Below are 15,421 nucleotides of genomic sequence, written 5' to 3'. Positions count from 1 at the left end.
AACATTTGCAGGTAAAAGTATTCCATAGTCATCCTGTAAGTATTCCATGCCTCCCAGACAGACAAGTACAAAAAATATAAGTGATCTCAGGCCTGGCTGGAGATGGGTACAGTCTTAGGGAGGCATCAAGTGCCTGAGCAGAAGGGGTCTAGGTGTTGCCCAAGTCCCAACAGTCATCTTACAGATGAGGTTAGGGAGCCAGCCTCCACCTGGGATCTGAAGTCTCCTGAGGTTTCTAAGAGAGGGTCAGGAGAGACCTTCCTGACGACAAGGAGGCTTTTTGCAAACCCCAGAGCAGAGAAATCCAAAGGCGAAAATTTTGGCTTGTGCCATTATTGCAATATGTCAATCTAAACCCAGGAAGCTGGAGGATGAGGGACACCCTGGTGAATGTTACCTAGTCTACCCAAGCAAACAGGAAGCACCATTCAGTGGTCAGAGCCAGAGTCTGTGAAAGGTTGAAGATCATGGTTCTGTTGAAGAACCAGACTGTCTGCACAGTGTCATTTTCTCTAACAATGCTTAGCAGCCCAGAGACAGGATAGAGAAAAGAAGGCAGCGGGGTTGATCCAGACTGGCACTCCGCCTGGTAGTTGTGGCAGAAGGACACAAGAGCACAGGCCTGGAGGAGGGAGGGCCACTGGCAAGTGTCTTGGAAGGCATGGTGGGCCTTGGAATCTCCACTATGTTCTATTAGAGAGGAGAATCAAGCTAGGAGGAAGCCAAGAGACGGGGAGAAAATGGAGGTGTCAAGGAAATGGGGGTTTCAAAAAGATCGAAGGATAGGGATGGGGAGATTAAGAAGACAAAGTCAGATAAGCCAGAGTTTGATGCTGGAGTTCACGAGTCCAGAGGTGATGATCGAGTCCAAGGGGTAGGGACAGAGGAGTGAGGTTAACAGGAATAGGCAAAGAGCTGTAAGGCTAGGCTACTGGATGGGCCATTTGCATAGATGTCACCATGTTGGTTGATGACAATGGCTACGAGGACAGAGACTAGAGGTATTTAACTGCACCTTCAAGGAACAGTGGCTTTTACATGAAAATAGAGAAAGAAGTTGTGAACCAGAGTAGATCAGAGAGGATGCCACCCTCAAATACAGACCCTCACATATGTGCAGTGTGGGAGAGTAAGCAGCTTAACGTTGATAAGGCGGCACAGGGACAGGTAGCCCTGGGAGAGAGCTCAGTTCATCTAAGGCTGAGATAGAGGAAGAGATCTTTGGCATGAATTAAGATGGAGGGGAGTTTGTTGACCAGAAAATGCAGCATGTGTGATGGGGGGAGGGGTAGAAACCTAAGACTTACTGTCCAGGGGGCGGGGGGATTGCAGGTTGAGTGGTGGCCAGGGACGACAGCTATGGGAGTCATGGCTGAAATACCCGGCCTGAGGTTCCCCAAACGAATGATTCAGTGCAAGCACAGGCTAGAGCTCCATGACACTATACATTGTTGACTGGAAGTTAAAACAATATGTTGGTATTTAAGGGTCCATAAAGTTAGTCCCCGAGACTATGATCTGTGGTGGAAAACGCAGGGGCCTAACAGACACAGCTGCAGTCCTGTGTGGACTTCACATGCCAAAATTATTTCACACTAAAGGAAAACAATGTGGTTTTTCCCACTATCTTACAAGTTTGTATGTATTGGCTATATTAGAGAGAACATTGTTGAAGGATTATTAAAAAACAAAAAAGATTACTAAGGGTTTCTATATGAAAAGTCCTGAGGAGTGAGGCTACAAATTTGAAAGATTAATAAGTGGGCTGTTTTCTCTCTTTCCTCTCCTATAGTTCAGTGCCTCCACTGCTTTACACAGTAACAGGCAAGTATCTGGGAAACCATCTGTTTGGTTTTGGACCTGCTTCTGACCCAGAATCTTAAAATACAATATACTTTCATCCTCAGGGAATATGCTCAGGATTCATACCTCACACAGCCGTGCTTGAATTTAGAAGAAAAGAGAAACAGAAAAGAAGGCATTGGTCTTTTTTTGAATCTGGCTACTTGCATAATTTAGTTTTAGGTATTTCTCTGAAGCCTTGAATTCAACAACTTAAGCTAATTTGCACTGCACTTATGATGCCTAATAAAGCAGTCATGTGTTCCATAATAGGAAGTAATTTTAAGAATTTTTAACACTATAAAGTACTTCCATAGAGAAAAGAATAAAACCCACATTTTCCAGCAAAGTAAATAATCATACACATAATTAAACACAGCATCAGCAACACATTTGCTTACTTACAACTTTAACCATGCCACAAGGTGATTATTTGGACATTATTATCACAAAGAACTTTAATATACAAGCTTGGCTATATATAAAAGATCAGGCGAAGCCACTTATGTTAAAATCTGTCTGTGATATCACAGTTTCCAAGAAGTGCCCTAAAAGCCAAGCAAATATTTCCCCTGTGCCCTGGGGTTTATTTATTTATTTATTTTTTGCAATTCTGAAAATGTTGCATTGAGAGGTTCATCAACTCAGGTAGACAAATCAGATGTACTTGGGGGAAAAAGGCTGAACAGATTTTACCACATTTTGTAAATTCAAAAATGAATGAGAAGACACAGTGGTACTATATTTAAAGCAAATGTCGGCACATCTTGCACAAGAAAAGCATCTTACCATAATGTTTCTGTTGGTATAATTTTTCAGTTTGTTTTCCTAAAATGAAGCAGGGGTGTCTTATGGTGCAATATCAAAAAAACAGAACTGGCATAAGCCCAATATATAGATATAAAAGACAACAGTAACATTCAACCATCCGCAGATAAAAGGCCATCTGGACATAAGCCTGAAACCAGCAAGACGCCATCCAGCACGATTTCTCCAGTTTTGCCCTTGCCACGTTCTGCTTCAAAAATGATCTAAGAATGGGGAAGAAATAAAAAAAGTTACTTCCAAATATTTGAAACAATATAATCAAACTATTTAATAGCTGTTAAAAAGGACTGAATGCATCTGTCCATTGCGTCATTGATCTGTACTTGACATTGATTGTATAGTAATGTATTTTCCAGATGTCAGGAGCCACACTGTGTAAACTCCACTCAGAGGAAATGGCACAGCAACACCTCGAGGAATCTGGGAAGCCCCAGAAAGCTGAGAAGGGGAAGGTTTAAGAGCAAATGTTGAAATTCCCATTTTAAAAAAAAGCAAAAATAAAAGAATAATATGATTTTCTTTTCAAAAACCAGGACAGAAGAAATTTAATATTCCCTATGAACTTCTAGTGTAAAACTATGTAGTTAGTTAACAGGTAATTATTTTGATATATTCAGGTTTTGGTAGTTTGTGGTAGTAGAGTTATTTTTCTTAAAATATTGGCTTATATATTTGGAAATTAACTGGAATATTATTGTTGTCATGTGTTGAAAATGCTCCATAACAGGCTAGAATAATCACTTTTATCTAAGCCAGTTATCCATAATCAAAAGAGAAACAAACATCTTTATATTTTAGAAACATCTTACATACAAAAACAAAGGATGAATACTGAAAAAAATGAATGCTGAGAATACAAAAAAATTTATCTTCAAGTTGGATGCAAATCGACAGGAGTGACTTATTTAAAATTAAGGATACACAGTGACTATTTTACAGGCATTCACTCATCCAAAAAATATTTTTAAAGAAATATTTGGTATAGAAATTTCTTCCTCCTCTAGTCTCTTCTCAGGAAGCTCTGCTTTCAGGAAGCTGTTCCTTTGGGTAATTGTTTAAAGTAGTGAGTCAAAAAGCAGACCCCTCGTAGCAGCTGCAATGGGTGAGAGAGTGAGGGTGAGCAGGTCTAGATCTTGCGATACGGTGGCTTTTCCATCACTGAAATCCCTAACTGATAGCCCAGATCACCAAAAATAAATGTCAGGATGATTAATTGACATCGTACTTTGTGTCTGTTTTTCACTGTTCTTGTGCCTACCCTGGTCCCCCCACAAGTTAGGCAGCCTTCCTGTGTTTTCTTTTACCAAGGAGATTTGGGATATGACAATCAAAAGGAGACTTTTCTAGAAGACAATCCCTTTCCTGATGTTTGCTCCGCAGAAGCTTAACCTCCTTGAGGAGACTATGCCAGTAGAAGGTGGAGGGAAATGCCCCCGAGGGCAGAAGCAGAAGCAGTGGGGGGGACGCGAGACTCCCCAGGCCTAGGAAGCTACCGCACTGCCTCTTCCCCGCAGGGCCCTGTGGGGGAAGTGGTGGCCTGAGGTTTGCAACAAGACTTCCAGCCTCAGGAAAGCTTTCTGGGTCCAGGCCTGGAATGCACACTTAAGAGGTGAGTGGCTTCAAGATGCACATGGGTACAGAGAATGTGGGTATCCATGGCCGCCCCATGATGCGGTGAAAATGTGCTGCCCCTCTCTGAATGTCTGTGGCACTTTTCGCCTTTCAGGAGCTCAAGCCGCCCTCGGGGGCCTCCCCCAAGCGTGCATGAGCAAACAGCTGAGACTGACTTCCCCGCCCTGCCACAGCCTAGTGGGATGGGGCTCTGGATTCAGATATAATTCGATGTAGAGAAGGCAGTGTGCCTTATCTTGTATGCCTGCATTTATGGAACGAGTAGCATCTGCTACAAATATCCACAGCCAATATGACACTGATCAACTGGAATTATGCTTTCATCTGGATGGCTCAGCATCCTACCCTCCAGTATATCCGTTAAGGTTTCCCATAGTACTGGAAGAGTTTAGGGCATAGGTGCCTGCATCAGGTCCCTGCTGGGCCTGTCCCCTTAACAGGGCCCTGTTGTGTTATGTCATTGCTGGCCAGGCTCTTGAGGGCATGTTTTCATAAAATGTGCATTAAAAAAAAGAATCACTGCTTTAATGGCATATACCCCTCCCAAGCTATTTCTCAGTATATAAATTCAGTCATGGAGGCAGTTATGAATGCTGTGCAGAGGCATATTCCAGTTCTCCAATGGGATGTCAACCACACATAGCACAGCTCAGTGTCACCGTCCACACACCATGCTACAAGCACAATAATATCAATACATGGCCTGGACTTGTATTGATTCAAATAGCCTGCCATGAGAACAAACTAGAATTTATGTGTTTGTCAGCACTTAACAAGCACTAGAAGAGGGAAAGAATGGTGAGCAAATTCAACTACAGCCCAACATATCCTTTTCTCTATAGTCATGTCTTAGGATGTATTTTAAATAAGCTGCTCTGCTTTAATTCAAGAATGACAAATGAAAGAAAAGATGTTGAATTTAACACCTGACACCAGGGACCAGGCTTTCTGGCCTGATGCCTGTTACCAAGAAACAGGATTTTACTTAGGCTAACTAATCACCTTCTATAAGCAAGGTATGAATGGAACCCCAATTCATGGATCTACTAATTGTTCTTCCTCTTGTCAGTGTCAGTTGGTACTCGGCTTTTCACGCATCTCCTTTTAGCTTTCACCCTATCTTTTCCTTTCCCACCTCAACCAGACTTTTCACAAGGGTCCACAGTCTCTGTCTCTGGGCTCGGCTCTCTACCCTCCTCACCTCTCTGTGGGGTGACCTTCCTCCTTCCCCTCAAAAGAAACAACTTTTGCAAAGGTCACCAGCTATCTCCTGATGGCCAAACTTGATAAACTCTTTCCCGTTTTTATCCTGTTTGTTCTTTCTGAGCTGTTCATCTCATTGACTAACTTACTCTTAAAACTCGGTTCCCCTCGCCTTTATGAAACCCACTGTACAGTAAAGGACTAACTCAGCAGGGTTTTCCAAAGCCTGCACATTCCAAAGAAAGGTTTGGTACTTGACTGGGTCCTGGGAGATAACTTCTAAGTCCTTGGAATATATGTCTTAAGTGTCTTTGGCCATGCCAGATAATTTATGCTAACAAGGTGATTTACGGTGGGAGTTTTTTGAGTCACACAGTATCAACCTGACCTCTGGTGAGGCTGGAGACCGACACTCAGGTCAGCCACATGGGCAGTCATGTGGGCCGACTGATCTCCAACAAAAACCCCGAACACCACGGCTTACGTGAGTGCACCCCGCCACCCCTGCCCCACATGGGTAATGCTTTGTGTTTTCACACATCACTGCTGGGAGAATTAAGAGCTATCCCTACAACTCAAGCAGCAGAGGAAAACTGCAGGCTCATTCCCACTCCCTCATGGACTCTGCCCTGTGGGCCTTTTCCCTCTGCTGATTTTAATCTCTGTCCTTTCACCGAAATAATCTGTAATCATTAATATGACAGCTTTTCAGAATTCTGTGAGGCCTTCTAGGGAATCAAGGAACCTGAAAGTGGTTTTGGGGACCCCTGACAACAGCCACTCTCCAGGTCAGTTTAAAAACATTTTAAAAAGGACCTTCCAGCTTCCATTCATTGTCACTAAGTGCTGGGCAGAGAACGAGTGAGCAAGATGTTCTTTACACATTAAGGAATTTATAGCGTGGTTTGAGGATGCTCGTGAGAGGAACAGATCACTTCTATCAAATGTGATATGCATGCTCCTCACAAGTATTGCCCTTTAGTTGTGCTGATTAATTACCTTGCCTATTTTGCTCCAGAATATAAACCCTTGAAGTGTAGGGGGAGAAAGTCTTATTCATCTGTGTAGCCCCAGGGCCTGGGTACTTCAGTAAATGTTTTGTTTTCTTTGTTGAATCACTGAAAAAGAATGCCAACATCTGGTTTACTACAGTTTGCCCACTTACACTTTCAGTAGTAGTAATCCCTGGATACAACTGAATTTTCCCAGTCTTCCACTTTTCATCCTTACTCCTGGTCTTCTCCCATGCCAGGACATTGTTACCGTTTTTCACAAACACTCGAAGTTTCCCTACTTTGTCTCCGGCCAGACGGTAATCAAAGAGCAAACAGAAGTTGCTTTGGGGCTGCAGGTCAGGGAGAAGCAGTTTTAGTCAGCCAATGTCCTTCTTACGGCCTGCCAGGGCTGGCGCTGCCATATAGTAGCCAACAGCTTTAAGAGAAGAAAAACACATAGTTAAAGAGGCCATGGTAAAGGGTTTGGCTACAGTGTACAAAATAGCTATAAAAGATAGTTTCTTATAAGGAAGGCTGAAGTCTCTTTCATTTTAAACGTGGAAACAAAACTTTCATGCTAAAATGGATTTTAGGGACCACAGAGGTGAAATCCTTTGTTGTATAGTGAAGGAAAACAAGAGTCAGAGAAACTAAGAAATTTGTCCACATTCACAAAGCTTGATGGTAGCAGATAATGGGGTACGATGCCAATTAAATGGTCTTTTAGCATTGTAGGAAATTCGCAGTTGATGGAGCACTTGTGTTCCAGGATTTTACACCTTGGCTCTTTGAACCTTGGAATGCATTTCCCCACTGAGTCAATGACATGTATGACAACCAGCAACGTAGGTGGGTCCCTAGTGTAGTATTTAATCTACAACATACATGAATTTGTACAAATGGTTTCATGAAGCTAAGTCACCAGGTATAATGTATCCCTCCAAGTTCTGATTTAGGATGACAGAAACACGTTTTCTATGTCTAAGATCTATCTTCTAAGTCTCTTTTAACCATTGGGAGTGGATGTTTGTTTCATCTCCAGTCTTCTGGTTGTGGCTTTGGTGAACTAGAGCAGACACTCTTGTACAGCGGAGTCCAAAAAAGTTGCTAAGAAGACATTCCTGTAGAAGCCAGGAGGAAGACACTGGAGGGTGGGGCGGGGTGGAGTCTTCTGCTAGTGCAATTCCCAGAGACACCTGCAGGACCCAGGTTGATACTGCCTTAGCTTTCACTGGACCCAGACACTGTCTGGTCTTCTTCCTCAGCTAGTAAGGTTGCCAGATTCAGCAAAGAAAAATACCGGATGCCCAGTAGAGGCTGAATTCAGATAAACAACATGTCTGAGACATCCTAAAAAGTATTCATTACTTACCTGAAATGTAGGCCTCCTATGCTTTGGCAAATCTACCAGCAACACTCTCTTCTGACCCATTATGGCAGGTTTCCCTTTCTCTCCAAGGTAAAGCCCACTTTGATGTGTCCTTGAGATTTTATCCTTTTAAAAATGTCAACTCATCCCATGTTTCTGTTTTATATTTAACTCTGTAGAGAAAGACAAGCCTACCTAGAGATCTGATGGAGGTGCAGGAGAGAAGGGAGCACAATTTGAGTGATGCAAAAGCTGAGAACCCCAGTGTCACTTGTGAATCAGGTGTTTGTAAATAGGGGACTTCCCATTGATGAAACACCCAACTTAATACAACGCTGATGGCTTGAGCTGTCAAAATCCCAGGATAACCCATGGGCTCCCAGTGTGATATAATGCTGGTAGACATAAATTTGGAGATGTCATGATATTGGAAAGGAAAAACTCAAGTTAGTTATCAAGATAGCTTTTCTGAAGATGTGCTGTCACCAGACTGGTTAAACTTGACCTGCACTTGCTCTGAATCTTTAGTAACAGCCCTACTCACACAGCTTGCTGTGCAGGATGTATCCCCTCGACCCTAATCCCAAGGTCTAAAAGGAATTTTTGTTAGGGGATATCCAGGTTTCCTGACTGCATGTGAAGGCTTGAAGGGAAATATTTCTGGGAGGAATTAGCTTAGAGGAAGGGTCCAGGAGAAGGACCTTTCAACTGAGGGCTGAGCTTATATAACCCCATACATATACCAACCATCGGTAAGGAACTGGAATCCCTAACAGTGTTAACAGTCATCTGGAATTACATAGTCAGCCACAGGTCATAGGGATTTGATCTATGCTCCAAGTAGGATCTGACAGCCAAATGCTCTACCCAAGGGGAAAGCTGGGGTCCTTCAATAAGATTTCAGTAGGTAGTGAAAAGGGCTGTAATTCTACATGTCAGAGCTGAGGTTGAGAAAATCCAAGTTTAAGTGGTCAGAAAGAAATCCTTAAGCAACAGAAGGGAAAGTTCAGTCCACGAGTTCAGGTTACTGAGTTAGGTTTAGGTAGAGGTCATATTCCCTTCCGAGATTTATCTCCCTCCACCCCCCAAAAAAAACAAAAAATACAGATAGCACCGCAGCTGGTAAATTGGGGGAAAAGGAACAACTTCTTCCTACCTTTTCCCCAATACTCTTAAAACTTACATAAGTTTCAACATTTCTCTTTCAGCAGCAGGAGAGTGAATGGGGAAGAGGCTTGTGGAGCATTCTTTGTTGGGGGCAGTGGGTGTGAGAGGGATTAAGGAGGAGACATATATCCTGAACCAAGTTCATCATTCATCAGGGAAGACAGTGGACGGTCTAAAAGTTTCCAAACGTGACAAATAACCCTGACCCACCGCGGGATAGGAACAGTAACAGTCCTGTCACTGGAGAGCCTTCTTTCCCTGGGCCACATTGCAGAACGTGAAAGAGTGACATTCAAATACCATTACCTCGTTCAGCAGGGTTCCAGTCAAAGTCATCTTCTGTATCTTGTTTCCAGGCACACACGCCATAGTCAAATCTGCAGTCAACCGAGATACTTAAATCTGCTAAGAAAAAGGGGGCATCGCATAATCGAGATCATTAGAAAATGTCTACCACTTGGAGCTTGGAGGGCAATGCCAAGTTTTCTGTTGCTGTCCAGAGTTTAGCTAAGCTACTCCACAGTACTGCTGCCTCGGCATACATTCTGTTTGACCAGACAGCCTGTGGGGGCCTTACACTGACCCCAGCCCTCCTGCAGGTGCATGCCCTAGGCAGCCTGCACGCACACACAGGCAAACCCAAGTTCCTGATATGACTTCCCCAACACCCTTGGGACAAACAGTCTCCCCAGCCTTCCAGGGCCTCCCCATTGTGTATGCTCCTTAGATAAGATCCCCTGAGAGCTTACAAAACCCCAGTCTTTTGGGGTTGAACTGACCAATCCAGCTTTAGCCTGGGAAGCCCAAAGCATTCCACATGTGGACAACAATAAAGGCACGTGCCCCAGGTCCTATTTTTCTCTGTAAGCACCAGGCCTAATCCTTCCCGTGTGGCCCTTCGAGGCTTGTCCTGTGCATCCTCCTAGGACCTAAGAGTAATAAATTTCTCTATCTTAGTTTCTCTTGTGGCCTTTTGTTGAACCATTAGCACCGTGGGGCTCTACTTAACAAATGTTAATTTAGCAAAACCATAACAATTACATGGAGTACAGATTAAGGCAAGTGAAATGCCCTTAAGGATAATGTCAAACTAGATACCCTGTTTCAGTTTAAATCTGTGAAGTCATTCTGGACAAACTCTGTTGTGAGCTTAAAAAAAAACAAAAAACAAAAACTGTTTTTAAAAAATAAGCCAATGGGCAAGATCCCCGGGAGCAAAGACAAAACAGAGATTATAGGCAAGAGTCTGTGAAATTCAGGCCAGAAAATAAAATCTCTCCTAGCCAAACTAATGAAGACTTTGTCAGAACTTTCTCGATGATCTGTGGAACACTAAATTTCATGTGTTCCATGAGTTACCAAGACTCATTTAGCACGTAAGTGACAAGCTTTCTTTCTATACTTCATGATTCTAACATCACAGTTAGAAATTAGCTACCATTATGTTGGATCAAATAAGCTGACACACAGTTTTTAAATTGTTATAGGGTTCTTTATGGTAGAATAACTGCCTTGTTTAGATATGTCAGAGATACATAATAGTTGAGTCAGCTAGTACAAGTTTTGAAACAGTGCCTCTGGTTACTTTAATGTAGATTGGGAGTCAGCAAATTAACATCCTAACCACTGCTTGTTTTTGTAAATAAAGTTTTATTGAAATATACCATGTCCATTCATTTACATATTGTAAATGAATATATAATTTTCATTTGAGCTCCAATGACAGAGTTGAGTACTTGCAACAGAGACCCTATGGCTCACAAAGCCTAAAAAGTGAGTAAAAACATTTACTATCCGGCCCTTTAAGAAAAAAAAGTATTTTGCCTACTGATGTAGATAACAGAAAATACCGCTGGAAAAGGGAGAAAATGAGATGCTTCTAATATATAATTAATAGTAGCTTCCAGCTCTGATTTTGGGACCTTGGCGGTTTATGCTGAGGAATAAAGGAATGGTAAGAAAAGGGAAAAAGCTAAAGAGAGAAGTGTCAGCATCTGGTTGTTGACATATGTTAATTTGCAAAATAACTTCACATATATTACACACATCATTTGTCAGAAAAATTCTATAATCAGACGTATTTTCAGGAAAGTAAAACTGAGTGCCACAGCCACGGAGTGCTGGAATTAGGCCAGACTGCCAAATCAGACCGTCACCTAGGGCCGTCCATCCCGCACATACACTAAGCCCACACAGATACACTGTCTTTTCTCTCACTTTCCTTTCTTCTTAATCCCTACCTCCCCCATTCCAACAAAGATATTTTATTTCTAGTCTCAGTTTTAAAACTGAAAGATGCCAGGTAATACTTGCTTCCAGTCTTTGACACTCTTCAGTGAGTGCTGCGGCTAGTTTGAAAAGTTGATGTTACCGGTCTACACATAATGCAACATACATTTCTCAGTTGGTTTATAACTGTGGTGGCACATTTGTCCCAAACCTCCCCCTCTCCGTCAACATGCAGGAGACTGGGAATATAAACTGGGACAATGGAATGGTACAGAGTGGCGGGTGTTTGGGCAGAAAGCCATGTGCCTGCAGTGGAACAGAAGTGCTGACAGACAGTAATGCTGTATCAACAGCCATCACTTTCAGAGCTGGTATGGATTACATCAGAAAATACCTTTGAAAGCACTTTGAAAAGCACAGAGAGCTGTATACAGATGAAATACTGTGTTCATAGGACCAAAGCTTGAGTTTGATCTCTTTATGGGCAGGACGCTGTGTGCTGGAGTTGGATGCATACCTGAAGTCAGACTGGAACCCAGGTTCTCTCCAGTCTTTTTGTGGGTCCAATGGGCTGGAGGTCCAGTTGCCACAGTGATGCCCTTCCCTGCTTTTATGGAATTAACACCCTCCCGGAGCAGCCTTCAATCAATGTCAGGTGGGCCTTGGTGTGTAAGTACCCCAGCTCCCTTGCCCCTTCAGTAGGACAATTCTCAGCCGTGTGTTCTGTACTGGCTCCCAGACTTCCCACTGGGAAGTCCCATTTGCCCCCAGTGGAAACTTACTTGATAATGCATCCTTTATTGCCTCCTTCTCTTCCCGACTCTCCAACCAGTTTCCTGGGACCGCCTCCCACATAAACCACTTACACACAAATACTTGTCTCAGGGTCTCTTTCTGGGGAACCAGCCTAAGACAGCACCTTAGAGAGGAATGTTGCTCTCAATCCAACTTTACACAGGAAAGCAATGAGGCATCCCAAGTCTAAATGACCTGCCCCAGGCTAACAGCAAGTGGAAGAGCTGTGGTACCCACGTGACTCTTCTAATTGAGACTGAGCGCTCTAGCACACCTCACCCAAGGACCTCTGAAGCCACAGAGCCACATGCGCATTCGCAAAATTGTAAACTTTCTGTTTCATGGAAGAAAAAGTAAAATAAGAAACCTGGTTGGTTTGGGGATCCAAAGAGGACTCAAGTAATTGATTAACGTCACGTAGCAAGGGTAAAGCAGAGCTGGAACACTTCTGGACACCTGGAGAACATCGCTTACCCCCTGAGCTATGAAACATTTTCTTCTTACCCAGGAAAATGGGCAATAAGATATTTGATGCAGAGAAATAAAGAAAGTAGAACATTTAGGAGAAATAGGGAGAAAAACAGGATGCCTGTAGGGGCTAGGTTAAAGGTCACCAGCCTTTGCAGAGATTTTCGTAGAAGCTTCTCAGATTAAATTGGGAGGACTGAACTAGAGGGGTTCTTTCTTCCTGGTGGAGACTGTCCTACAAACCAAAAGGATAGAATTGGAGAATGTCCTCATGGGGTAAAAACAAAAGGGAATGAAATTAGCATAAACTTAAGACACATATAATGGTAAGTAAAAGAAAGTTTGAAAAGGAAAGACAGGATCAAGGCATTCATATTTATACCAAGTAGAAAGAATAAATATATAAGCAGGCTTTTCCCTGATGTCTGCGCAGAGGAGCCACATATAATTTATGTCACAGGTAGTGAAAGTACTAAATAAACTCAGGAATTAGGGGCCATGCCTAAGAAATGCCCAGATTGTAAGGCTTTGACAGACTGTTCACAAAAAATGGTCCCAACTTTTACCCCTCCCATTGCAATAAGACTTTGGAGCACCTTCCCCAACTCTTAAGTGTGGGCTGGCCTTGTAACCTGCTTTGGCTGATCGAATATGGTGGAAGTGCTGTTGTGGCAGTCCTGGGCCTCAACTGCAAAAGGCGTGTGTGTGCCTCTGCTCTCTTTCTTGGAACCCTGCTCCTGCCTCACGAGAAGAAGCTTGGATAGCCTTTTGTTGGATGAGAGACCATATGCAGCAGAGCTGAACCAGCCCAGTTGTCCCAACTGAGGCCCCAGGCATGTAAGAGCCCAGCGGAGATCAGCAAAGTCACCAAGTGGGCCCACTGCTGGCTGTAGACACGTGGGTGGGCCCCACGCAGACCAGCTCAGATCAGCAGAACTACCTGGCTGACCTGTGGACTCAGAAGCAGAAATATAGGCCACTGAGGGTTTGTGGTTGTTGCGTAGCATTCTTGTGGCAGCAGGTGACTGACACGGGCGCTTTGGGCCAGATTTCAGTGCATGCTGATTTTCATGTTGGGGGCCTCAGCTGTTGGAGTTGAAGCAAATGAGTTTTCTCCCATCTCTGTACATACAATCTGCCTCAGCCCTTCACTCTACATGTCAGATGGGACTGGTGGAGAGAAGGCAGCCTTATTATATTCTATTATTGGTATTAACCAAGTAAGGACCTACTATTTTCATATTGACATGGTACGTCATGATGTAATGATTTTTCCCTTGGATGTTTGGGAATGAAGCAGTGATACAGAAATAATCATCTCATCCTATGAGGAAATGAAGATGATGTGGGACACCACTTGGGAGAAAGCATTATTTACCTTTGTGTTTGAGTCTGGGTGTTGTAGCTTTTCTCTGAACCAGAACCGGACCAAATTCATCTGCGTCATTCACCTTAGGGGTTAATAAACAACATTTGATCAGTTAAGAAAAACCCTAAGACCCCACATGCCAAGAAGGTAGGAACGAATAACTGAACAAAGAGGCAGATGTTAGAACAGCGTTTCCCTAACAGCTCCAAAGCATTCACATTGGTTCCAGTTTCTTCATCTAGAACATTTTTCCAAAGGTTCTTCAGGTGATCTAAGCATCTACACTACTAACACGTCCCTTCTTACCAGGTTTTAGAAATACAGTGTCTTGAGATTTTTTCTCTCCATTAAGTGAGATGATGATGTTGGGATGCTAGTTCTTAGATAGGTGGGCCTGTGTCTACTTTGCAGTTGGTTAAGTCCAACAGCCATGGAGCCAAAAACAGACAGGGCAAAATATAGAGGCAGCAACAATGCCTGGCGAGAATGACATGGAAAGTCTCACTGTGTGGGATCCAGGGTGTTAATATGAAAACCATCCTGGAAGGGCTGAGACTAAGGGTGGATTCGGCACAGAAACCAATGAAAAAGGCAGTTACCCCGTTCACGGAGAAAACTTAAGCTCTACTATAGAATTTTCTCCCCTACAATTGTCTATTTTGGCATTTTAATCATAACCACACAGGTGTGAAATTCCCATGTCATCAAGCGGGCCTGTCCAAAGTGCCTTCAAGAAGGGAACAGGCAGAGCTTGGCAGATCCACCTGGACCCAGGGTCTCTCTGGTGTGGGCTGCATGGCAGAGAGCTGGGCAGTCAGACAACTGTGCCAGCAGGACAAGCAGGCTTACTGGGCCGGGAGTGGGAAGAGGGTCTGCCTCAAATAGGAAACCCCAGGGGTAAGGGGAAAGGATAGCCTCTGTGGGTCCCGCGGCAGCAAATTTGATCTCCTATCCGCAGAAGAGTGGGGCTGCCAGACCTTCTCGAGAACCCTGCTGCTTAGGATTTAGTGCCGAACCCATCTGACATAAGGCATGACATAGTCCTTTTTCTTTCATTTGTCAAGGGAAACCGTAATTAATTTTTCATAAAGTTTATATAAAACCAAAAGTGATACTCACAAAACACATCTCCTTGAAGGCCTAGCTCCTGCTCCATGGGGTTCTTCCGGGCTTTCTCATCTTCTTCCTCTTCCTCAATCCCCTCCTTCCTTTTCTCTTCACGCCCTTTTCTCCCTCCACTAGAATTCCCGGCTGGGGAAGTGCCCTCTTTGGAGCTGAACTGCTGCAGGTTAACCTTGGGGGTGGGAGTCCCAGCAGGTTCTGTGAGGACATTTTTAATTTTTACCTTCTTTTTCATGCTTTTTTTGTGAGCAAGCAATTTCTTGATTCTGTCTTTGATGGCACCACGTGCTCTGAGGACTTCCTTCACAGGCTCTTCAGGGATAACTAAAACAAACAGTAACAGGCAAGAAGTTCCACACTGGCTGATAATTACAACACTTAGGAAAAATGGAGCATTTAAAG

At 43.5% G+C, this 15,421-nt stretch overlaps 1 protein-coding gene across 1 annotated transcript in view; it reads right to left on the bottom strand.

Annotated features, from left to right (window-relative positions):
• Positions 1 to 1,995: 1,995 nt before the first annotated feature.
• Positions 1,996 to 15,421, bottom strand: part of EGFL6 (EGF like domain multiple 6) — a 65,250-nt gene continuing 51,824 nt past the window's right edge. Inside the window, 5 exon segments of the mRNA XM_057495979.1 lie at positions 1,996 to 2,873; positions 6,671 to 6,936; positions 9,337 to 9,438; positions 13,907 to 13,987; positions 15,017 to 15,343. Coding sequence (XP_057351962.1) covers positions 2,763 to 2,873; positions 6,671 to 6,936; positions 9,337 to 9,438; positions 13,907 to 13,987; positions 15,017 to 15,343 — 887 coding nt within the window. The 3' untranslated portion in view covers positions 1,996 to 2,762.

This window comes from Manis pentadactyla, chromosome X (assembly GCF_030020395.1).
Source record: "Manis pentadactyla isolate mManPen7 chromosome X, mManPen7.hap1, whole genome shotgun sequence".
Taxonomy (NCBI): Eukaryota; Metazoa; Chordata; class Mammalia; order Pholidota; family Manidae; genus Manis; species Manis pentadactyla.
Note: the sequence above shows the minus strand (reverse complement) of the source record. Positions and strands in the feature narration are given on the sequence as shown.